General features: G+C 44.0%; 1 protein-coding gene and 1 pseudogene across 1 annotated transcript in view; both read left to right on the top strand.

Annotated features, from left to right (window-relative positions):
• Positions 1-2,617, top strand: part of HACL1 (2-hydroxyacyl-CoA lyase 1) — a 39,625-nt gene extending 37,008 nt beyond the window's left edge. Inside the window, exons 16-17 of the mRNA XM_069729943.1 lie at positions 1,440-1,626; positions 2,234-2,617. Of these exons, the coding sequence (XP_069586044.1) occupies positions 1,440-1,626; positions 2,234-2,266 (220 nt within the window). The 3' untranslated portion in view covers positions 2,267-2,617. The remainder of the gene's footprint in view (positions 1-1,439; positions 1,627-2,233) is intronic.
• A 13,153-nt stretch (positions 2,618-15,770) lies between these two features.
• LOC138643313 (protein Wnt-11b-2 pseudogene) lies at positions 15,771-24,568 on the top strand (annotated as a pseudogene).
• The last annotated feature ends 990 nt before the right edge of the window (positions 24,569-25,558 follow it).

The following is a 25,558-nucleotide window of genomic DNA, read 5'->3' as shown; positions in this document are numbered from 1 at the left end:
CCAGAGCAATCCATGTTTTTCTTCTATTTAAATGAGCTGTTAGAGGACCATGGACCAGATATTGATCTGCCCCTAGAGATTATTATAAATAGAAGGCATAACCAGTGTGATGTGTAATGGCTTACTGCAGAGCTGTGTGTGACTATAAGGGCTTGTTTCCACTTGCGAGAAACACGTCCGTGTCTCGCATGTGAAAACCAAGCTGTGGCACCAGCACTCCAGAGCAGAGCGTTCGGCCGCATAGCAACACATGGAGCCGCACGCTCCGCTCCCAAGTGCCGGCGCCAGAGCTTGGTTTTCACATGTGAGACACGGATGTGTTTCTCGCAAAAGGAAAAGAGCCCTAACTGATGTATCTGCAGGGTCCTTTCAGCTTCCATCTTCCTGGCAGTCAGTGTTGTAATACAGCTGAGCTGTGAGAGCTGCAGCAAAGGTTTGTAAGGAGACAAAGTTCAGTTCTTCTACTGTTCTGTGTTAGTTACATGCCTCACACTGGTAACTCCCCTTTCATTGAGCTTGTTTTTATGCACATATGTGTCCGGTCCATAGTCCCGAACAGCTATTTTACATATAAAAAAGCATTGATGTCTCTTAAATAAGTGACCTTGATATCTGATCTGATCTAATTTTATTCAGCTGTCTATGAGCTACATACCCATATAGATGGTTTAGGAGGGTTGATATTACAGGCAGACTCCTTTTTAAAGTAAAAGTGTGGGCAATTTTTTTCATAATTCATAAAATCGACAAAGTAGGATAATATATTGTATCAGAGCAGTTTATATTGTACATTTTTGTCTAAATTCAAGTTACTCTGAACACTATAGGTCCTTATTTCCATAGTTAATGACTGCTGCATGTTGCTACTCTGGTCAGCAGTGTGCTCCTCTTCTCTTGCATTACTCGGCGTAGATAAGGACTATATGACTTCTATCCTTTATTTTTACTAGTATTCCAGTCTGCAGTTTCCTAATTTGCAATTGACTCTGAGCTAGTAAGAGATGACCAGCTGCAGTGATCTCTGCCCTACACATCACAGCACCAAGGGATGTTATCGCAGAGAAAAGCGGCAGCATGGAGGATATTTATAGCAGGGCTGAGCAGGGTATATCTGAATCCTGCTGTGGAGTGAGGTAAAAGACAAGTTAGAAAGCTCAGCGCAATCTTTCTGGGTATCCCTTCCTCAGAATGGTTTATCACTCTCCTCCCAACCCTCCCTACCTTTGTGGAGAGTAACCTGACCCCTCACTGTGCTCGCAGTCTGCATTGATCAAGACTGAACTGTTGGTTCAGAGTGAATGCTTGAGTTCAGACAAAGGGGAGGAAGGAAAAGTAGAACTCTGATAAGATATCACAAAGTTTCATATATTCAAAGGATTTGTTGTTTAATAGTGGGATATGATTCATCATTTGTAATTTTACTCTCCAATGTTCTTCAGCGCGCCTCCCGTTTCTCTGAAGCCGAACGCTCGCTATGAGCAGGTAATGATGGCCTTTGGTGGGAAAGGATATTTTGTGAATACTCCTGAAGAACTGCAGAAAGCGCTGACGTCTAGCTTCGCCGATAAAAATGTCCCATCTCTCATCAACGTCATGATAGATCCGCAGTCTGACCGGAAGGAGCAGGTAACTTAAAGTCCTCTTTTATCAGGTCTTTTAATCTGCCTTCTAGTTTAGGTTAAACGTGTCATAATGACTTCTACAAATGAGTGTTATGACGGTTTCACATCTTATGTGTTTATGTAGGTGGACCGCCTGGTCTCCTGACATGACCAAGTCCTATATGAGGTAGTTGGGTCCAGTCAAGAGACACAGCAGTCAGGCCTGATATTCCTATGTTTGCATGGTCCATGTGTCAAGGATGTGTGAAACTGGTCTGACAGAGAGAGAGTTAAAAGTAAAAATGTCCTGTTTGCTGGATGAAATTGGTCATATACCTTTTTTTTTTTTTTTTTTTCTTTTCCTGAGCACTGGGCCAAGTGCTATCTGATAAAACGTTGGATAGCACGCGGCCGTGTTATGCCATTGTGAGTGAAACCTAGAAAAACATTTTAGGATTTATTTGCATTAATTAATGTATGCAGTGAAGCAGACTGCATTTCCAAACATAAGAATATGGTATTCTTGTATGGGTTGCTCATGATGACTTTGTGTACTTGCTTTTAGGTTTGGTAAAGTAGGCAACATTTTATATTAACCCTTCTAATTTTTTTTTTTATTATTCCCTTGTCAGGAATTTCCTTGGCTGACCCGTTCCAATCTATGATTTGCTGCATATTTAAAGACCATACGAACATCTGTCTCAATAATCGTTGAGAGCAATGACCATTAATTCAAACTTGAACATTGAAATACTAATTACTTTTCTATAATGTTGTAGAGATTAGCCCTCAATAGTTTTTGCAATTTGTTAATGAAGTACTTGCTGTATGATTACCTTTTTATGATGGTTTCATTTTTAAGCTGAAATGAGAAATAATTACACTACAATAACTAATGGAACATTTTCAATATTTATAACTATTCATTTTATATAAAGAAACAATTTTTTTTTTAAATTTTGATGAATGTACTTTATATTGACAAGGCAGACACCAATAAAATGTTCTAAGAAAAATCGTACTGTATTTTCTTGGGAAAAGTTGCAAAGAGAATGTTGGCTCCTTACACAAACTATAGGCTCTGATGGAGAAAGAGAGGGAAACGAGAGAGGCCCATGTACAAAAGAGGAAAGAAGCCGTCTTTTCGTATTTTTGTATGTAGCACGGAACAGACGTTGCTGCCGGAGACAATAGCAATAGTATCTATGAAGTAGGGGAGAAATACATACTACACTAAGTGTAGGGAAGACATGGCTGGGCCTTTCCAAGTAAGTAGAGAGAAATATGCAGCCCAGCAGATAAATCTTCAGCTTTATTGATGTAGTATTAAAACCTCCATTCAACGGTGTCCTTCTTTTCAGAGGTGCGCAAAACTATGGCGGACAGTGCTTTTATGCACGCCTAAAAAGACGGATACCCCCAGATCATAGGCCAGATGACATCCACAGTTCCTCCATTTGCCTCATAGAGAATCTTCCGCCGGCGGTTCCATCTCAATCACGTATTTCAGAGATATACATAGATACTCCAGTGTTAAGCGCTTAAGGTACCTTCACACAACGATATCGCTAGCGATCCGTGACGTTGCAGCGTCCTGGCTAGCGATATTGTGGTGTTTGACACGCAGCAGCGATCAGGATTCTGCTGTGGTGTCGTTGGTCGCTGCAGAAAGTCCAGAAATTTATTTCATCGCTGGACTCCCTGCAGACATCGCTGAATCGGCGTGTGTGACGCCGATTCAGCGATGTCTTCACTGGTAACCAGGGTAAACATCGGGTTACTAAGCGCAGGGCCGCGCTTAGTAACCCGATGTTTACCCTGGTTACCAGCGTAAAAGTAAAAAAAAAAAAAAAACACTACATACTTACCTTCGCTGTCTGTTCTCGGCGCTCTGCTTTCCTGCACTGACTGTGAGCGCCGGCCAGCCGGAAAGCAGAGCACAGCGGTGACGTCACCGCTCTGCTTTCCGGCCGCTGTGCTCAGTCAGTGCAGGAAAGCAGAGCGCCGGGGACAGACAGGAAGGTAAGTATGTAGTGTTTGTTTTTTTTACTTTTACGATGGTAACCAGGGTAAACATTGGGTTACTAAGCGCAGCCCTGCGCTTAGTAACCCGATGTTTACCCTGGTTACCGGCATCGTTGGTCGCTGGAGAGCTGTCTGTGTGACAGCTCTCCAGAGACCAAACAGCGACGCTGCAGCGTCGCTTAGTGTGAAGGTACCATTAGTGTAAAGTGCAGGATAAATATGCGTCGAGGCAGAAAAAAACAATTCTTCACCTGCTAGTGATGTTATAATTAATTTTTTACGCCGTTCCTTGTGCGGTATAAGTGGGTAGATGACTCTATTCTTCGTGTTATATAGGTTTTTATGTTTGGCTGCTGTCACACACTAAAAAAACTGTTCCGGTACCAGAGCGGTATCCGAACCCAGACTCCATTCAAATGAATGAGGGGCCCGAACATCCGGCGGTTCGCACACTCATCAGTTTGACAGTGCGGGAAACAGGCTCTGACTGGCGGTAACCTTACACGTTACCACCAGTCACAGCAGTGTAGTTCCCACGCTGTCACAGATGACAGCATGTGACCCAGCAACTGTGACCGGCTTTGAAAAGGTTACTGCCAATTAAGTGTCGGCTGATGAGTACTACTACTCTCATCAGCATTTACCTGGTCTCGCAGATATCAGCGAGAGCAGGTGACGCTGATTAGAGTAGTACTCTCATCAGCTGGCGCCTTTTCATAGTAATAAAGATGTCCGTGTGTGTGCACTTTACTGTACATGTATTTCTTTTTTTTTTAAACAAAAAAAAATTGGCATGGGGTCCTCCTTATTTTTACTATCCAGCTGAGGGAAAGCAGACAACTGGGAGTTGGTGTTATTATTCTGGGAAGGGGCAATAAGGAAGAAGCTTCCCAGGCTATTAATATAATCTCACAGCAGTCTGTGTAGCCTTTAATAGTTATTATAATGGGGAGCCCCCCCCCCCCAAAAAAAAAAAGCATTGGGCCCCCTTTATTCAATAAACAGCAAAGGCTAAACGGACAGCTTCAGGCTGATATTAATAGGCTTGGAAGGGGCCATGGATATTGGTTCCCAGACTAAAAACATCAGCTCTCAGCCACCTCAGAAATGGTGCATCAATTTAGATTCTAGGGCTTAGCCTTGGCTCTCCCCACTTGCCCTGGTGCGTTGGCACATGCAGCAGTGTTTTCACGCTCAGCTCACTGTGTTGCCAGACTAAACTGTAACATTGGTCACCACTACTCATCAATGCAGCCTGATGTAGCAGGGTTGGGGATTGTCGTGGGACATCAGCATGATTATCTGCAGACAGCTGAGTATAACTTAGATTTTTTATTTTTACATCCATAAAAGGGTGGGGTGTGCCATTTTTGGGGTGGCTGGGGAGGGCCAAATATCCATGGGCCTTCCCAGCCTGAGAATACCAGTCCACAGCTGTCTGCTTTAGCTTGGCTCAAATGGCCATTTTTTAACCCCTTAGTGACAGATCCAATTTGGTACTTAATGACCAAGCCAATTTTTACAATTTTGACCATTGCCACTTTATGAAGTTTAAAGCTGTAGAATGCTTCAATGTAACCGACTAATTCTGAGTGTTTGGTTTTTTTTTTTTGTAACAAATTGTATTTTATGTTGGTAAAATTTATTCGATAAAACTTGCTTTTATTTATTAAAAAAACGGAAATTTTGCAAAAATTTAGAAAATTTTGCAATATTGAAACTTTTAATTTTGAACCCTTAAATCAGAGAGTGATGTCACACAAAATAGTTCATAAATAACATTTCCCACATGTCAGCTTTACGTCAGCACAGTTTTGGAAACATATTTTTTTTGTTAGGATGTTATAAGTTGACCAGTGATTTCTTATTTTTCCAACAAAATTTACAAAACCATTTTTTTTTAGGGACCACCTCACATTTGAAGTGAGTTTGGGGACTCAATATAACAGAAAATACCCAAAAGTGACACCATTCTAAAAACTGCACCCCTCAAGGTGTGCAAACCACATTCAAGAAGTTTATTAACCCTTCAGGTGCTTCACAAGAACTAAAGCAATGTGGAAGGAAAAATTAACATTTTACTTTATTCTCAAAAAATTTACTTTGGAACCAATTTTTTCTATTCGCCACGACAGCACCCACTAGAGAGAGGGGATCCGCCCCTAGGAACAGGAAACCTACAGAGAGATAAAAGGGGCGGCCCCCCCTCGCTCCTCAGTTGGTTTCCTGTTCCTAGAAGGGAACCCACAGAGAAAACTCTATGGCTAAGAAGAGGAAGGCCTGCCTGGGCTACCGCCTGTACCGACTCTGCTGAGCGACAGGGGTCCCAGAGCAGGTGGACAGTGTCGGGGGAATGTTCCTGCGGGCTCCCCCCTCATCTGGTGCGGCTGACAGGGAAGCCTGAAGGTGCCAACGGTCTCCCTGCTGGGACACCGTTGGGTAAGTGCTAATGAATGCACGGCGCAGTGTGGATACCTGCGGTAATGCCCTCCTAAGTGGAGCTGAGCAGCGGTGCGGCGTCCCTGGGCGGAATCTTCCCTCCGTTCCCTCCAGAGGTAAGAGGCGACATGGTGTGGGGAGCAGCGCTTAGGGCGCTTCCGGTATGCAGCGGGCGCATGCGCAGTAGCGTCGGCGTCCCATGGAAGGAAGCTTGAACGTCCGGGGTCGCGGTGTCAGAGGACCATTTCCGGGGGAACCGCCATATTGGATTCCCCCATGCGATCCCAGTGTCCGGACGCCGGACTTGTGAGTAAAAAAAAAAATTTAGGAGGGGATGTATGCAGGAGTGGCTACACTATAAAGGTCAGGATTAGAAGTGCAGTCAGTGTGCATTATGTCGTCCCAAGAGGAGGTCCGTGTGCACTCCATGGAGGAGCCACTAGTACCTAGTAGCGAAACCAGGAAAAAGAGCAGTGGACACTCTAAGATAAGTGACTCCACTGATAAATCGGGAAGGAAATCGTCCCGTTCCACATCCCAAACTAAGGCAACCCCGCAGCCGGTAAAATTAATACGCTGGGTGAGTGTACACATAGCTTCACTGAAGCATATATTGATTCCTTTGCTTGTATTATTCTAGGCAAAGAGGACGGGGAAGAGTAAGCACAAACAATGTGCTATATGTACCGAACCCCTGCCTGACTCCTATACTAAGAGTCTATGTCAGGCATGTATAGATAACACCTTACGGCAGGAGGAATCGGTGAAAATGAATGAGATACGGCTCATAATTCGGGAAGAACTTCAGTCGTTAGGGGGCGGTTCTTCCTCGATTAATACCGAGAAAAAGAAAAGAAGAGTATCCTCACCTAGAGCTGACACGTCAGCAGAGAGTGGGGAGGTCGACTCTGATGTCTCTCAACTGTCTGATTCTTCAGGGGAAGAAGACTTTGTTTGCTTTCCAACTGAAGGCATAAACAACTTGGTTAAATCGGTGAGAAATACGATGGGGGTATCTGAGTCAAAAGAACCGCAAACACCACAGGAAATCATGTTTGCTGGTCTTTCCCAACGGAAAGGCCACGTGTTTCCAATAAACCAGGCCATAAAGGACCTCGTTAAGAAGGAATGGGGTAAAGGTCAAAAAGGGTTGGTACCAATACCCTGTAAGAGGCGCTACCCCTTTGATGACGAAGATTTGAGTACATGGACCAAAATACCAAAGGTCGATGCTGCACTTGCATCTACATCTCGCCGGTTCTCCTTGCCCGTGGAAGATGCAGGTTCCTTATCAGATCCCATGGACCGAAAATCAGATGCGCTCCTTAAAAAATCGTGGGAGGCCTGTGTCACGGCATTCAAACCGGCAATTGCAGCCACATGTACTGGCAGGTCAATGTTAGTCTGGCTGGATCAGCTGGAGCAAAATATTAAAAATGGTGTATCCAGGGAGAAGTTACGAGCATCTATCCCTTTGATCAAAGGTGCGGCTGCCTTTATATCGGATGCCTCTATTGACTCCCTACGACTGGCGGCCAGAACAGCTAATATCTCCAATACGGCTAGGCGGGCTTTATGGCTAAAAAACTGGAAAGGAGATGCCCAATCTAGATCCAAATTATGTGCCATACCCTGTCAGGAAGGGCCTTCAGGAAACCACCATTCGGAAAGAAGGGAGGCTTCAGAGACAGATGGAACAATAAGGATTTTAAACAAAAAGGAAACCTGTTTAATAAACGTCCATTCAAGCCAGCCGACAAATTCCAGTAATTATATTCCTCCAGTGGGTGGAAGATTAAAACAGTTTAGGCAACAATGGGAAGAGATAACAATAAATACTTGGGCCATTAAATTAATATCTTCAGGCCTCACATTAGACTTTATTAGAACTCCACCGGACTCCTTCCTCCTTACCACCTTAAGATCCAGGCCTCAGCAAGAGGCGCTTGAAACAGAGGTTAAAACCCTCCTACGCAAACAAGTCCTAGTTGAAGTCCCATCTTCCCAGATGGGGAGGGGATTTTATTCTCCCTTGTTTCTGATTAGTAAGCCGGATGGCTCTTTCAGAACCATAATTAATTTAAGAAAGCTGAACTCCTTTATAAGGCCTAAAACATTCAAAATGGAATCCATTCGTTCAGCCATAAAGAATCTATTTCCAAACTGTTACATGGTAGTATTGGATCTTAAGGATGCTTACTATCATATTCCTATACATCATTTATTCCAGCAGTTCCTTCGGGTAGCAGTCTGTATAGAGGGACAAATTCGTCATCTACAATATAAGGCGATGCCCTTCGGATTATCCATGGCCCCAAGGGTTTTCACAAAATTGCTATTGGAAGTTATTTCTTTCCTAAGAGTAAAAGATACTTTAGTCATTCCATATCTAGATGACCTATTGATTGTGGGTAAAGACCCCCTACAGTGTGAGCAGAGGTTACGGGAAGTAGTGATTTCCTTACAATCCCTGGGGTGGCTGGTTAATTGGGAAAAATCTAGACTCCAGCCTGTTAAGTGTCAGAAATTCCTGGGGCTCCTTCTAGATTCAGCTGACCAGATTTGTAAGCTGCCTGAGGATAAGAAATTCTCCATAGTTGATAAGGTATCCTTAGCAATAGAAAATCGTAGTATGTCACTCAGACAGAGCATGTCATTACTAGGTTCTCTGACATCGTGTATTCCTGCGGTCCAGTGGGCTCAGGCTCATACTAGGCTTCTACAAAAATTTATATTAGAGGAAGACATCAAGAATAGAGGCTGTCTGGATAGAACAGTTTATCTAACAACGGAAGTATTACACTCCCTTAAGTGGTGGTTAAATCAGAAAAACCTTTCAAGGGGGGTTCTCTGGGTAATTTCCCCCTCTAGTATAGTGACCACAGATGCTGGTCCTAAAGGCTGGGGGGCACATTTTAAGGATCAGTGGGTTCAGGATCTTTGGTCTAGTTCGGAACTGGATAGTTCTTCGAATGTCAAAGAGTTGAGGGCGATATATTATTCCCTACTTCACTTTCTTCCTCAGCTCAGCGGCTCTCACACAAGAGTGTTCTCCGACAACACCACGGCAGTAGCTTACTTAAACCATCAAGGAGGTACGCGGTCGGACAGACTCAGGGAGCTGGCATCAGACATCATGGAATTAGCCGAAGGTCATCTGCTATCACTATCAGCAGTTCACATCAGGGGCACAGACAACTTTCGTGCCGATTTTCTGAGCCGTCACACCCTCCATCAAGGGGAATGGATGCTAAACAGAAAAATTTTCAAAATGATAACAGCGCAATGGGGTGTTCCTCAAATAGACTTGTTTGCCACAAGAGCCAACCGACAGGTCAGGGCGTTTGCCTCTCTAAACAGGGAGGACAAGCCGGACATACTCGATGCCCTCCAAGTACCCTGGACTTTCGACCTGGCATATGCTTTTCCTCCATGGAATCTACTACCTTTGGTAATAAGAAAAATAAGGGAAGAAGGAGCAAGAATTCTATTAATAGCCCCATTCTGGCCCAAAAGGCCATGGTTCTCATGGCTGAGGGCGATGTCAGTGTCGGACCCGTGGATTCTGCCTCAATCCAAGGACCTGCTCTCTCAGGGTCCGTTCCTTCATCCTCAGGCAAAGGGCATGAATTTAACTGCATGGAGTTTGAAAGGCAGTTACTAAATCTCAGGGGGTTTTCTAGTGGGTTAATAGATACTCTTATGAAGAGCAGAAAACCTTCAACTACCAGGATTTATGTTAGAATTTGGAGGAAATTCCTTCAATTCCATACTACACAACTTTCCGCTGATATTCCTATATTTCCAATATTGGAATTTCTACAAAAAGGTCTGGAATTAGGTCTTTCAGTAAGCACTCTGAAAGTACAGGTGTCAGCCTTAGGAGCTCTTTTTAATTTTGATGTAGCAGGTAATAAATGGATATCTCGGTTTATATCTGCCTGTGAGAGATCGAGACCAATTAGCATACCTCGGGTCCCTCAGTGGGATCTATCGATAGTCCTAAATGCATTGACTCAATCACCTTTTGAGCCTCTCCATGCAGCCTCACTAAAAAATATTTCTTTAAAAACGGTATTATTAGTGGCATTAGTTTCTGCCAGAAGAGTAAGTGATCTTCATGCTTTATCTATAGATCCTCCCTTTTTTGTGGTAACATCAGATAGGATACTTTTAAAAACAGATCCTTGTTATCTCCCTAAGGTGGCTTCTACCTTTCATAGATCCCAGGAGATCCTGTTACCTACCTTTTATGAGAACCACTCAACTCCAGAAGAAGAAAGACTTCACACCCTAGACGTAAAAAGGACTGTCTTAGCCTATTTAGAGAGAACTAGGGACTGGAGGAAGAGTAGGGCTCTCTTTGTGTCTTTTCAGGGTAAAACCAAGGGTGCCGGAGTCACAAAGAACACATTATCTCGCTGGATCAGAGAGGCAATAATCTTGGCGTATAAAGCTGGAGGGAAAGATCCTCCAATGCATGTGGGAGCGCACTCTACAAGAGCCTTGTCGACTTCCTGGGCAGAAAGGGCAAATGTGCCAATAGACCTTATATGTAAGGCTGCAACTTGGTCTTCACCGAATACCTTCTATAAGCATTATAGATTAGATCTATCCTCTGCTTCTGATCTAACTTTTGGTGTATCGGTCCTTGACTCAGTAAACCCACCCAGTCTATAGTCTCTGCAATTCTCTCTAGTGGGTGCTGTCGTGGCGAATAGAAAATACCGGATTACGTACCGGTAATGCTCTTTTATAGAGCCCACGACAGCACCCGTTCACATCCCTCCCTTTTCTGTATATAGTTGCACATGGTGCTTTTTTGGTGAGGTGTAAATATTAGAAGATATAGTATGAGGTTGTAAATATGTATATATATGTATATACCCGAACCTGTTAACTAAAACCTGGCGGCGGTTCCTCCTATTCTCTGTAAAACAACTGAGGAGCGAGGGGGGGCCGCCCCTTTTATCTCTCTGTAGGTTTCCTGTTCCTAGGGGCGGATCCCCTCTCTCTAGTGGGTGCTGTCGTGGGCTCTATAAAAGAGCATTACCGGTACGTAATCCGGTATTTTTTATTTTCACAAGGGGATTAGGAGAAAATGGACCACAAAATTTGTTGTGTAATTTCTCCTGAGTACACCAATACCCTGTATGTAAGGGAAAGCCACTGTTTGGGCACATGGCAGGGCTCAGAAGGGAGGGAGCACCGTTTGACGTTTTGAACGCAAAATTGGCTAAAATCAATGGTGGCACCATGTCACATTTGGAGACCCCCTCATGTACCTAAACAGTGGAACCCCCTTAATAACACCTACAACCCTAACCCTAATCCCAACTCTAACCATAATCCCAACCATAACCACAACCCTAGCTTTAGCCCAATCCTAACCCTAGTGGAAAAATGGAAATAAATACATTTTTTTTATTTTATTATTTTTACCTAACTAAGGGTGTGATAAAGGGAGGGTTTGATTTTTTTTATTTTTTTTTATTTTGATCACTGATGAGGTCTATCAAAATGAACCTGTAGGAAAAATTTCCTATTGCTGCCGGGTGCCAACCGGCAGATCTCGGTGGGCGCACTGCGCATGCGCCCGCCATTTTCTTCCCGCATAAAGATGCTGCCGGCCAGGGGACATCACGGGGGGCATGATGGAAAATACAGGGACCCCGGAAGGATTGGAGGACCCCATTTCTCTCTCCTCTGATGTGCGATCACATCAGGAGAGAGAAATTAAATGAGAACTGACTTTTTTTTTTTTTTTTGCGGTTGCCTTTTTTCTATTAATAACGGCAATCACAACACTGGGGTCTCCGAGACCCCGGAGAAAATCCAACGCTGGGGGGGCTCTATACACTTATTTCTCAGTGCCGTTAAAAAGCTGCGCTGAGGAATAAGTACCCTTAACTGCCGCCATTAAAAGGTGTATTGGCAGTCATTAAGGGGTTAAAATATTTAAATTTAAACGGTGTGGGGTCCTCCTTATTTTTACTAACCAGCAAATGATAAGCAGACAGCTGCGGGTTGATAATAATAGGCTGGGAAGCAGCCATGGATATTAGCCCCCTTTCAGACTAAACATCAGCCCTCAGCCACCCCAGAAATGTGTTGGTAAGCGGGGTAATGGTTTTGGGGTTGATGTCAGCTGTTTTTTGTTCGCTGACATCAAGCCCAGGGGTTAGTAATTGGAGGTACACCCCATTACTAACCTTGTAGTGAAAATGAATAAAGACACACAGGAAAAAGTCCTTTAATTGAACAGAACGCTCCCCCACAATAACTCTTTTACTCAGTTATTAAGATCAAAATAAAAATAAACACAGTATTCCTAACCTGTCCGCCATTAATCCATATGTCCCACGACGAGCTACAACTCTGCTACATTTGGATGCATTGCTGAGCTGTGGTATAATGCGACCACTCAGCACGGCATCCAGGACCCACTAAGCTGACCTTGAAAACGCGACTGCGTGTGACCGTTGATAACCTTTAGCCCTCAAGGCTGATTGCATCTTCATGACCAGGCCAAATTTTACAGTTCTGGCCAGTATCACTTTATGAGGTAATAACTCTGAAACAATTCAACAGATCCCATTGATTCTGAGATTGTTTTTCATGACATACTGTATGTAATGTTTAGGGTTGAAGTAGTCAGTGAGAGCTTTGGAGCATTTGCTGTATGTGTCTGTCTCTGCTGCTGGTAATGTGCTGTATATGTCATAGACTCCTGTGCCCGCACAATGCAGGAACACGGCTTTTTTTCTGTTCTCCTCTTTTATATCTATTGCTTCCAGGAAATTCTCAAATCGATTTAACCATTTTCTCCAGTTATGAGAGAGATTAGTGACATCAGTCATATCAAACTGTGGGAACATGTGCAAGTATTCAGCCATGATGGAGTCTCTCAGTGGCGCTGGCGTGTGAAGCAGTAAAGCAGGGGTCAGTACTCACAGAAGCAGGTGATTCTATCCCATCCTCGTCGCCAGTTGTAATGTCCACACGGTGTAAGGAATTTAATAGAGGGTAAGCTTTAACTGTAGTTTATTCTTCTCATTTCCTCCAGCACACAGCATAACAGCAGCATAACATTTCCCTCCTCAGGCCAGAACTGAAACTGAAACTACTCTCAACTCCCGCCCTCGCTTTCTTAAAGATACAGATCTAATTCTTATACATTACACTGTACTTCATAATAGTGGTACAATTTCTTCAATATGACCTGAGTCTATTTGTGAAAAATAAAAACAAATTTGGAGAAAATATAGCAATTTTCAAACTTTTAATTTTTATGCCCTTAATAAATAACATTTCCCACATGTCTACTTCACATCAGCACAATTTTTGAAACCATTTTTTTTTTGTTAGGAAGCTATAAGGGTTTAAAAGTCTTTCCAACAAAATTTACAAAACCATTGTTTTTGGGACCACATTATATTTGAAGTCACTTTGAGGGGTCTATATGACAGAAAATACCCCAAAGTGACACTATTCTAAAAATTGCACCTCTCTAGGTGCTCAAAACCACATTCAAGAAGTTTATTAACCATTCAGGTGCTTCACAGAAAGTTTTAGAATGTGGAAGGAAAAAAATCAACATTTACCTTTTACTTTAGACCTTTTTTTTTTTTTTTTCACAAGGGTAACAGGAAAAAATGGACACCAAAATTTGTTGTACAATTTTTCCTGAGCATGCCAATACCCGATATGTGAGGGATGTTTGGGTGCATGGCAGGGCTTGGAAGGGATGGAGCGCCGTTTTTTTCTTTTTGAATGCAAAATTTGCTGGAATAATTAGAATTTTGGAAACTATACCCCTCAAGGAACTCTACCGGCAGATGTGTGATGATGAGCACTTTGAACGCCCAGCTGTTTTACAGAAGTTTCTAACGTAGAGCTGTGAAAAAAAAACTACGGTAAATCATATTTTTCTCACAAATTTTCTTTTAGTCCCAATTTTTTTATTTTCACAAGGTAACAGGAGAAAATGGACCCAAAATTTTAATGTGCAATTTGTCCTCAGTACGCAGATACCCCAATATGTGGAGATTTTGATGGAATAGTCTGCAGCTGTCATGTCACGTTTGGAGAGCCCCTGATGTGCCTAAACCGTGAAAACCACCCACAAGTGGCCCCATTTTGGAAACTAGACCCCTCAAAGATGTGTGGTAAGCATCTTGAACCCCCAGCTGCCTCAGAGAAGATTACAACCTGGACTTACAGAGAAGTCCAAGGTTGTAAAGTTGTTAATGACGCCACCGCCAGTCACACGCAGCCACGTTCTCACGCTCAGCGTGAGCTAGTTGTCGGGCTGAGCAGTAATGTTTGTCGCCGCTCAGAAATGCAACCAGATGTAGCAAAGTAGGGAATCAGCGTGGGACACGACGGATAGGTGTCACGAAGATTAAGTGCAACACGAGAAGATGAGGTCCGCAGTTGCCTTACCACCTGCATGACCAGCAAGCACAGAGTTGTGATGTTTCTTAATTATTTTGCGGCGCAGATTAGGCCGGTTTCACACGTCAGTGGCTCCGGTACGTGTGGTGACAGTTTCCTCACGTACCGGAGACACTAACTCACGTAGACACATCAAAATAAATGTGTCTCTGCACATGTCAGTGTGTTTTCACAGACCGTGTGTCCATGTGCAAAACACGGAGACATGTCTGCGTTTCTCCGGCAGCACGGTCCACAAAGCGTCCTGCACACGGAGAACAGTGTGCACTCTCCTCCGTGTGCACGTACCGCCGCAGGAGAAACAGCGCTACAGTTAAGCGCTGTCCCCTGCTTTTGGTGCTGAAGCTGGCATTCATATATGGGAGGTGGAGCCGCATATTCATCACTGTAATGAGCGGTACCACGTGACCGCTCACACAGGACAGGCTGCCGGCGCTGAGAGGAGGCATCGCGGGAGCTGGGTGAGTATTTCTATGCAAGCAGGTGGGCGCATGGGGGGTGGGAGGCGGGAGGTGACCCCAAACTATATTTTTAACTAAAAAAAACCTTGATTTTTCATTCCTTCTCTCCAGCGAACGCTGTTGGGGAGAAGGAATGAATGCCGAATTCAGCACCAAAAGCAGGGGACAGCGCTTAACTGTAGCGCTGTCTCCTGCACGGTCCGTGTGGTCCTCAGTCGGTACACGGGCGGCAAATGGCTGCCGCACGTGTGCCACACCGATGTGCCACATGAGCACACGGACATGGATTTCTCCGGTACCGGAATTATCTGGACGTGTGAGACTGGCCTTAGATGGTACAAGTAACCTTCCTGAAGGGCAGGAGGCTGGGGCGTCCCCCTGGGCTCCAACACTTCAATCTCCAGTTCAGGGTACCATGCCAAATTGACTACCCCTTCTGCAAAATTGGAGCAGGGTCCTCATGGTCACCACCACCAGGAAAGCTTCTTGACAAAGCATCAGCCTTGACTTTTTGACCCCTGGACTTAAAGTGACAACAAATTTGAACCTTGTAAAAAAACAAGGACCATCTAACTTGCCTAGGGTTGAGACGTTTAGCCCATTGAAGATATGAGAGGTTCTTATGGTCAGTAATAACAGCAATGGGATGGACAGCCCCCTCCAGCCAATGTCACCATTCATCAAATGCCAATTTAATCGCCAAAAGCTCCCTATTGCACGTCATATTTTCTCTCAATCTAAGACAATTTGTTAGAAAAGAAAGTGCATGCATGCCATTTACCAGGGGATGGACCCTGAGACAACACAGCCCCAACCCCCGCCTCTGACGCATCAACCTCCAACAAAGCGACTGTCTGTTGCTTCTGACACACCTGTAACAACAGGTGAGTATAGCTTTGATTTATTTTTATTTTTTGGTTAATAAATTGGTAAAAAGGGTTATTGTGGGGGAGATTTTTATTCAATTAATGGGCATTTTTCCTGTGTGTGCCATCACTATGGGGTTAGTAATGGGGTTGTCTGATAGACGCCCCTCCATTACTAACCCCTGGGCTTGATGATAGTGGACATAAAACAGCTGACATCAACCCCAAAACCATTACCCCACTTGCTACTGCACCAGTGGGAATGTCCGGGCTAATCGATGCACATTTTCTGGGGCGGCTGAGGGCTGCTATTTTTAGTCTAGGGAGAGCCAATATCCATGGCCCATTGCCAGTCTGAGCACACCATAACCATTGGCTGCTTTAGCTTGGCTGGTTATCAAAAATGGGGATACCTGACGCTTTTTTTTCTTATTATTTAAATAATCTTAAAAAACGTGTGGGGGGACCCATCTATTTTTAATAACCAGCCAACATAAAGCTGACAGCTGAGGGCTGCAGCCCACATCTGTCAGCTTACCTGCATTGGTTAGCAATAATAGAAGAGACCGAACATCTATTTTTTTCAATTTTTTTTTATATACAGTGTGCCGCTGACCAATCACAGTCATGCCAATACTTGACATGGCTCTGATGGGGCCGAAAGTGCTCACACAGTAAAAGCTTGTTGATTGGCTGTGCTGCAGCCTTTCAAAAAGCTTTATTCGGGTTGCCAAACCTGAAAAGTAACGCAGATTTCTAGGAGAAGTCTGTGTTCAGGGTCCGTGCACGGACACCTGGTGTCCGGTATGGACCACAAACTTTACCACTTGGGTTCGCCCATCCCTAAACAGCAATAATGCAGTAACACCACAATAAGGGCTCGTGTAGACAACAGTATAAATTGAAAGAGTGCAATCCAATAAAGAAAAAAAATCGCACTCGAACAACAAGGCAGTGCAGATTATAACTTATTTTTTCTCAGACCTAATTCGTGTGAGAAAAAAGTCACAGGATGCTCAATTTTGCAGCGGAAATCAAATGAGACTCATTCATTCATGTCTATGGGTGTGAGAAAAAAATTGGATGCCACAGTATAGCATCTGATTTTTAGGGATACATTGCAATTCTGCAGAAATTTAGAAAATAGTAAATGGTCCTGTAAATGATTAATAGCTGCTGCTGTAAAAAAAAAAAAAAAAAAACAGATTGCATACGGACTGCACATGTATGACAAGTGAGAAATTTTCTTGATGAAAATTGGACAGATTTTTTATTTGTGGTCGTGTGACCCTAGCCTAATTGTATCATCTGGCACAGAGATCCACATGCAGGATCATTTAGCAACCACAGTCTATGTGTAGCATAAAAATGTCCATAAACATTAGATGAATGATTGTAAATTCCACCTATAATAAGTTTGTGAGGGTAGCCTGACTGTCCCTCAACATCTGCAAATCAAGAAATCTGAATTGGGCTGCTAAATTGTCAGTAGGGTTAGTGACCACTAGAGGTCAGAATACCCAAACTTAGCAATAGATGTACTTGTATGCGATAGATGTCTGGTAAAAAAATCGATCTATCTAAAAAATAAAACTTAAGTAAGCACGTCTAAGTAATAAAGTGGATATTTATTCACCCAATTTAACTTGAGAGTGCACTACCAAATTTTGCAAAATTCAGTAAGATAGGCGAATATAATAAAAACTTTATAATGTATTTTGCTCACCTATCCTGGCTCCAGCCCCACATCTTTGTCTCTTTTTACTATGGACAAATCCTTTTATAGTAGTCCACTTTGGGTTTCTCGGGTAACCCCACAAACTCCTCTATCAATATCACACAAGGCCTTTAAAGGCCAACTCAGAGTTTAGGTGTTAGCATTGTCCACTGTTGCATCAAGTTGTTTAGGAGTTTTCCTCTACCTCACTTGTCTGACCTCCCGCTTAGTGTCTACAGATAGTCAACCACTTATGACGTTGATCCGTTCTTACGCGTCGTCGTAAACTGAATTTCGACGTAAGTCGGACCATACATTCATACAGTACTGTACCATAATAACAGTACAGTACTGCAAACACTTAGCCTATCCAAAGACCTATCCTAACACAGTACCCTACATAATTATCAATAAACATAGGTACAGTAAAATATTGTGCAGTACAGAGACTCGTTTTCCTCGTATAACTGGGTACAGTGTACAGTTCTGGACTCTATTCTTCCGCCGCTGCACGTAGTTCGACTTACGACGCAAAACCGCGTAAGTCAGAATGAGGCGTGGTATAAAGCGTCGTAACCACGAAAAGACATAACTCGAGACCATCGTAACCCAAGGACTAACTGTGTAGTGTTTTCTGCTACTTTTGAGTTCATGCTACAACTACCATTATTTCCAAACTGAGTCCAACATACTACGCTCTATAGAGACCTTCCTCTCAGCAAGCAAGTTACCAACTCCTAACAACTATTCTCAGTCCTGTTCACATCTGGCCTCTGCAATCAAGGCAACACATCTCTTCAAGTGTGTCTCCAGTGTGCAATTGCTTCTGTTACATCGCTGCCATTTAAAGGGACTCTGTCACCTGAATTTGGCGGGACTGGTTTTGGGTCATATGGGCGGAGTTTTCGGGTGTTTGATTCACCCTTTCCTTACCCGCTGGCTGCATGCTGGCTGCAATATTGGATTGAAGTTCATTCTCTGTCCTCCATAGTACACGCCTGCACAAGACAATCTTGCCTTGCGCAGGCGTGTACTATGGAGGACAGAGAATGAACTTAAATCCAATATTGCAGCCAGCATGCAGCCAGCGGGTAAGGAAAGGGTGAATTAAACACCCGAAAACTCCGCCCATATGACCCAAAACCAGTCCCGCCAAATTCAGGTGACAGAGTCCCTTTAACATTGCCCTCCTGGAAGATACCAGATTACTTTTACTTCTCTTTTACATTCTGGCTATTAACCTCTGCTCTGCTGGGATATATTAGACTCCTGCCAGCAGATACCAGTTTCCTAGACGGCTAGTGTTACCATGTGTATTTGTACACCTGGCTCTGCTTTATCTGTGCTACCTGCTCCACTTATGTCTGCCATCTTGCATGAACAGCTGCCGTCTTTGCTAATTCACATATTGTCCTTCAAGACCTGCTCCACAGCACCATCACCTCTGGCCTGTGCTGCTTTCCCAGACCTATAGCTCAGAGAATCCACATCCGGAAGGTCATCCCAACCCATGGATTCTAAAGATGCAGCAACATCAATAACTCCGACACTTAATGTTGAAGTTGAATACAGAACATCTTTTTGGGCATGTTCTGCAACTTGCTATAAGCCACCAGGAGATCATCCAGGCCGCACCTGACCTCTCAGCTAGTAGAAATGCATTGTCTCAAACTCCCACTGTTACACATCCAGGACATTCTCTTGGGGAACCGTTTTGATAATGAGGCTTCCGACACACTATCAGTATTTGGTCAGTATTTTACATCAGTATTTGTAAGCCAAAACCAGGAGTGGGTGATAAATACAGAAGTGGTGCATATGTTTCTATTATACTTTTCCTCTAATTGTTCCACTCCTGGTTTTGGCTTACACATACTGATGTAAAATACTGACCAAATACTGCTAGTGTGACGGCAGCCTGACTCATTGCATGGAAGGGTTTGAACTTTGTCCCCCAACAATTTTTTTATGACTAATCATAAGTGGCACTTATATTTTGGGGGGTTTGTATTTTGTCCCCAACATTTTTTTTTCTGACTAATCCTAAGTGGCATATATTTTTTCTTTGTTGTCTGGAAATACCGTACCTTGACTTGCACTGCACCATTTTGGGAAGGGCATGAAAATAACATAGGGGACTTACTTAACATAATTTTGATTTAAAAAGACATAAAAGCCATCCTACCATGTCATGGTGACGCTATTCAGGACTGTCCTCCTAACCTCTAGTATTAAGGCTATGTGCACACGTTCAGGATTTCTTGCAGAAATTTCCTGAGCAAAACTGGACATTTTCTGCAAGAAATCCGCATGCGTTTTTAACACGTTTTTGGTGCGTTTATGGTACGTATCTTTTGGGGATTTTTCCAGAGGTTCCCAATGCAATAATATAGTGGGAAATCCGCAAAATTAATGCACATGCTGCGTTTTTTTACCGCGATGCATTTTTTTTGTGGAAAAAAAGCGCATCATGTGCACAAAAATTGCGGAATGCATTCTAAATGATGGGATGCATAATGTATGCGTTTTTTTCGCGTTTTTATAGCAAAAAAAAACACGAAAAATCTGCAGCGTGTGCACACAGCCTTAAACCTTACCATTTGTCAAGTTATGTACATGTAATTCAATTGACAAATGGTAAGCTTTTAATATAAGAGGTTAGGATCGAATACGAATAGGGTCACCGTGACTTGGCGGGATGGCTTTTTACATTTTTTTTATAAAAATGTTGTTAACTGAGCACCCTCTATTATTTTCATGCACTATTGCTAGTTATTTACAACTGGTTATTTGCTTATAATGTTTTTATCTTGGGTTTTGTCTGTTTAGTAGCCAGTGTGAATATGCGCCCACACGCTGCATATGCATACCAACTTATATTCTAGTTAATTTCTTTAAGTTTTTAATTTTGGATGGAGATGATAATATGATGTATTATGTAGCTTACTTCTTTCATGCCTTCCATAAAGATAAATCAGGTAATGTTCATTCTGCCACTGACTCTACTCTGCCCTTGATGACCCATTTATTTTTGTTCCCTAAGTGGACTTACATTTTAAAGAAAGGTCATGGAAAATAAACTCAAGATTCTTATTTCCTTTATTTTACAGCTTCTTCTACATCTCCTACCAGAGAGGCACTACAGGAAACCAATGAAGTTGGTCAAAATAATTTGTCCAAAAGATCCATATGGTGTACTGAAGAGTTAAATCTATATTGCAGTGAAAATCATCACTCTAGCACAGAGGTGTAGCTAGTGTTTTGGTTCAGGGGGGGCGAAACTTCTGAATGGGCCCCTAACCAGGTAACCTTGATTACAACTCGGTGACGCCCCCCTAATAGTGGAGGAGAACCTCAGTACATGACCGCGCTATTACTGAAGAAAATCTCTATATAAAGACCAATATTGATATTACCGCCATATGGTCAGTGGTAGATACCAGCCCTACAGAACATATAGAGATCACAGCACAGTTACAGATAATGACTTTCCGCTGATGTCCTTTCTGATGACGAGTGTTCATTTTTCCCATCTTTTCCATCTCACCCGGACCGACACAACTTCTTCCATCACGACTCATCTGCAGAGAATACAACAAAGACACATTTCACTTCTAATATTCCAGCCCCATCACCATCTATTCCCAACCTGCACAAACTTCTTATCCTGCTGATACCCAATACTGAGCCGCTGCTGCCATATGTGCCCCTATTACTGCACCTGATACCCCAATACTGAGCCACTGCTGCCGTATGTGTCCCTATTACTGCCCCTGATACCCCAATACTGAGCCACTGCTGCTGTATGTGTCCCTATTACTGCCCTGATACCCCAATTCTGAGCCGCTGCTGCCGTATGTGTCCCTATTACTGCCCCTGATACCACAATACTGAGCCGCTGCTGCCATGTGTGTCCCTATTACTGCACCTGATACCCCAATACTGAGCCGCTGCTGCTGTATGTGTCCCTGTTACTGCACCCGATACCCCAATACTGAGCCTCTGCTGCCGTATGTGTCCTTATTACTGCCCCTGATACCCCAATACTGAGCCTCTGCTGCCGTGTGTGTCCCTATTACTGCACCTGATACCCCGATACTGAGCCGCTGCTGCCGTATGTGTCCTTATTACTGCACCTGATACCACAATACTGAGCCGCTGCTGCCGTATGTGTCCCTATTACTGCACCTGATACCACAATACTGAGCCACTGCTGCCGTATGTGTCCCTATTACTGCCCTGATACCCCAATTCTGAGCCGCTGCTACCGTATGTGTCCCTATTACTGCCCCTGATACCACAATACTGAGCCGCTGCTGCCATGTGTGTCCCTATTACTGCACCTGATACCCCAATACTGAGCTGCTGCTGCTGTATGTGTCCCTGTTACTGCACCCGATACCCCAATACTGAGCCTCTGCTGCCGTATGTGTCCTTATTACTGCCCCTGATACCCCGATACTGAGCCTCTGCTGCCGTATGTGTCCCTATTACTGCACCTGATACCCCGATACTGAGCCGCTGCTGCTGTATGTGTCCCTATTACTGCACCCGATACCCCGATACTGAGCCGCTGCTGCCGTATGTGTCCCTATTACTGCACCTGATACCCCGATACTGAGCCGCTGCTGCCGTAAGTGTCCCTATTACTGCACCTGATACCCCAATACTGAGCCGCTGCTGCCGTATGTGTCCCTATTACTGCACCTGATACCCCAATACTGAGCCGCTGCTGCCGTATGTGTCCCTATTACTGCACCTGATACCCCAATACTGAGCCGCTGCTGCTGTATGTGTCCCTATTACTGCACCTGATACCCCAATACTGAGCCGCTGCTGCTGTATGTGTCCCTATTACTGCACCTGATACCCCAATACTGAGCCGCTGCTGCTGTATGTGTCCCTATTACTGCACCTGATACCCCAATACTGAGCCGATGCTGCTGTATGTGTCCCTATTACTGCACCTGATACCTCAATACTGAGCCGATGCTGCTGTATGTGTCCCTATTACTGCACCTGATACCCCAATACTGAGCCTCTGCTGCCGTATGTGTCCCTATTACTGCACCTGATACCCCAATACTGAGCCGATGCTGCCGTATGTGTCCCTATTACTGCACCTGATACCACAATACTGAGCCGCTGCTGCTGTATGTGTCCCTATTACTGCACCTGATACCACAATACTGAGCCGCTGCTGCCGTATGTGTCCCTATTACTGCACCTGATACCACAATACTGAGGAAGAAGAAGAATTCTATCGAAACGCGCGTAGGGGACTTAGCAGATTTCGTGCAGCTTCCACCGTGGTAATTATGTCTTGAGGTTTTCTTCCACTAGCTACATAATATTTGCTAATTAATGAATGTGTTGTGGTAGCTTTTTTCACCTGGCATATGGGTACCCTTGTATAGCATGTTAGCGGTACTATAAGTTTAGCCTGATTCAGCCCACTCAGTCTATTGGCCTGATTATGTGATATACGTATATAGCAAACAGCGTTATGTCTATAGTTTGATCTCTTCAGACATTAATTCTATTGCCATTAGGTTGCTTACCATTTAGTGTTTCGCCTATAATTGTTGTCTTTAGGCGGGGCTTACATGAGATCTGTTTGTTATTTTGATCGGAGGTACTTTTTATATTTCATTGGTTGTATACCATTGTTGGGTTTTAATAATTTTTGTATAAATAAAATCTACCAATTTTTTTGAACTTTACATTCTTGTGGCCTGTCTAATTTATTTGGTAGGCTCAAGTGTGTTTATGTTATCTTGAATGTGTTCATTCTGACTTATTTATGGACTAATATGTATACATACCTGTAATAAGGCAGCAGCCCCCATAGTCAGACCCTGTAATAAGGCAGCAAATCCTGTAATAAGGCAGCACCAATAAAATAAATACTCATCTCTCTTCTTCCTTGTGCCTGCGCTGCTCCCGCTGATCTCCAGACCGCAGGCGCCATGCAGTGACGTCATCGCTCCCTCTGTCAGTGTCGGCGGCGTAACGCTCCTTCTCCCATCAATGCGGTCAGCTGTAGTGGCATGTAGCCGCTACAGCTGAACCAGCAATGATGGGCGGGGCCACCCGCCTGCTCAGGGGCCCGTAGCGGCCGTGCGGCAGAGCAGGGAGATCGATTCTCCCTGCTCTTCCGCAGAATGTAACTGTATCAGCGTGCTGTGCAGTTACAGTAGCGTAGCCCCAGGTGGGCCCCCTCTGAGCATCGGGCCTGGGGCATCCGCACCCTCTACCCCCCCGGTAGCTACGCTACTGCTCTAGCATGGAATAGTCTAAAGTCAAGGCTAAACTGGGAAACTTTCAGACCCTAGATGAAAAAGAATGGATCGGATTCGAGTAAACCCTATATATATACTACACTACTCCTGCTGAAGTTCCTGGACCAAGCTTTTGGTGGGGGGGATGCGGAGACAATCTGCGTTATGGTCTTCAAATGGGATCTGCCTTTGTTGATGTCCCAATGAAATATAGCAAATTTGGAAAGCAAGCTACTAAGCTGATGAATTTACATAACAATGCTGTTGGTAGACAGGTACTAATGGACTCAATGGAGTGTCTGGATCATGTTCAGTGAAGACTTGCTGGAAGGGTCTCCAGGATTTGCCCCATATAGCTGATGAGCTCAAGTCCAAGTACTTGGCTGCAACCAAAGTCATTCATAGACAAATGGGGACCCGCAAACATTTAGTTCATAAAGAGTTGGACATCAGACCAGTTAGGGAGTCTGACTTGGTGTATTTGAATAGCTCACCTGACTACTGCGCCAGAAATCCTAAGCTTGGATCATACAGAACACAAGACCGACTTTGCAACAAAACTTCTTTGGACAGTGACAGCTGTAACCTGATGTGTTGTGGTCGTGGGTACAATGTTTGTACCGAAACTCTTGTGGAGCGCTGCCAGTGCAAATGCTACTGGTGCTGTTATGTCATGTGTAAGAAATGTGAGCGGACAGTAGAAAGATACGTCTGCAAGTAAAGTAAATTTTCAGGTAAATCACAGGGCCTTATGTATGGGGTGCAGAGATTCCAGATGTGTGCAATGAACACATCCGGAATCACCGCGCGTTCAGAAGGAGACGGCGCTTTGGGCGGAGCGGGTTTTCCGCTCCGTCCAAAGCGCCGTAAATCTGGACAGTGGACACGCACCCTTAAATCCCTGCCAAGTTACTTTAAATGCTGCATGTAAGTGTACCTAGAAAAATTTAGACTAGAATTTTTTTTAATTTATTCACTTTGCTAATAAAAAAATATATCTATTAGCACTTCTATTTTTGAAAGCATTTTTTCTTTTCAGCATTTTTACCACACCTACCTAAAACTTTACACCATACTGTATATATAGAAATTGAAAGTTTGATTGTTTCGATCAGTTGTTATATCAAGAGTGGGATCAATCCTTCTAAGGGTATGTCCACACGGTCAGTATTAGGCAGCGCTTTGGCCGCAGCACATGTCTGCTGCGGCCAAAGCGCTGCCGGCTTTTTAACGCAGGTTATTCCTGTAACAACCCTGCCGGCATCACTGCATGGCCTTCCATTCCCCACCTGCCTGTTATCTACTCACTCACCCAGTGCCATGCTGTGAGATCTGTCTGCTGCTGGTTCCATGCCATGTGCTTCATGGCGGCCTGCTCTGTGTACACTTCCTGGCTGTGTGCATAGGGGGGCGGCACCAGCCACTCCGGATTCTTATTGAGACTGTGTGCACCTCCCTAAGGTGCTTCTGGCCAATAGCCTTGAGGCCTCTGATACTTAAGGCATCCTCACCCATTGGAGGATGCCTGAGCAAACTATTCCCCTCAGTTTGCATTTGCTACTGAGCTGCCAGGTCGTGTGTTTCCTGTCTCTGAGTGCTGCACTATTGCAGGCCTTCATCTGTGTTCTGTTTGTGTATCCGTGTCCGTTCCTGTCTGTACTCTGGTCTATGTCCGTCCCTGCTCCTTCTTTGTCATTAGTCATTTCCCACT

Source organism: Ranitomeya imitator, chromosome 6 (assembly GCF_032444005.1).
Source record: "Ranitomeya imitator isolate aRanImi1 chromosome 6, aRanImi1.pri, whole genome shotgun sequence".
In the NCBI taxonomy this organism is placed as follows: Eukaryota; Metazoa; Chordata; class Amphibia; order Anura; family Dendrobatidae; genus Ranitomeya; species Ranitomeya imitator.
The sequence above is the reverse complement of the archived record's forward strand: the minus strand, read 5'-3'. Positions and strand labels throughout refer to the sequence as shown.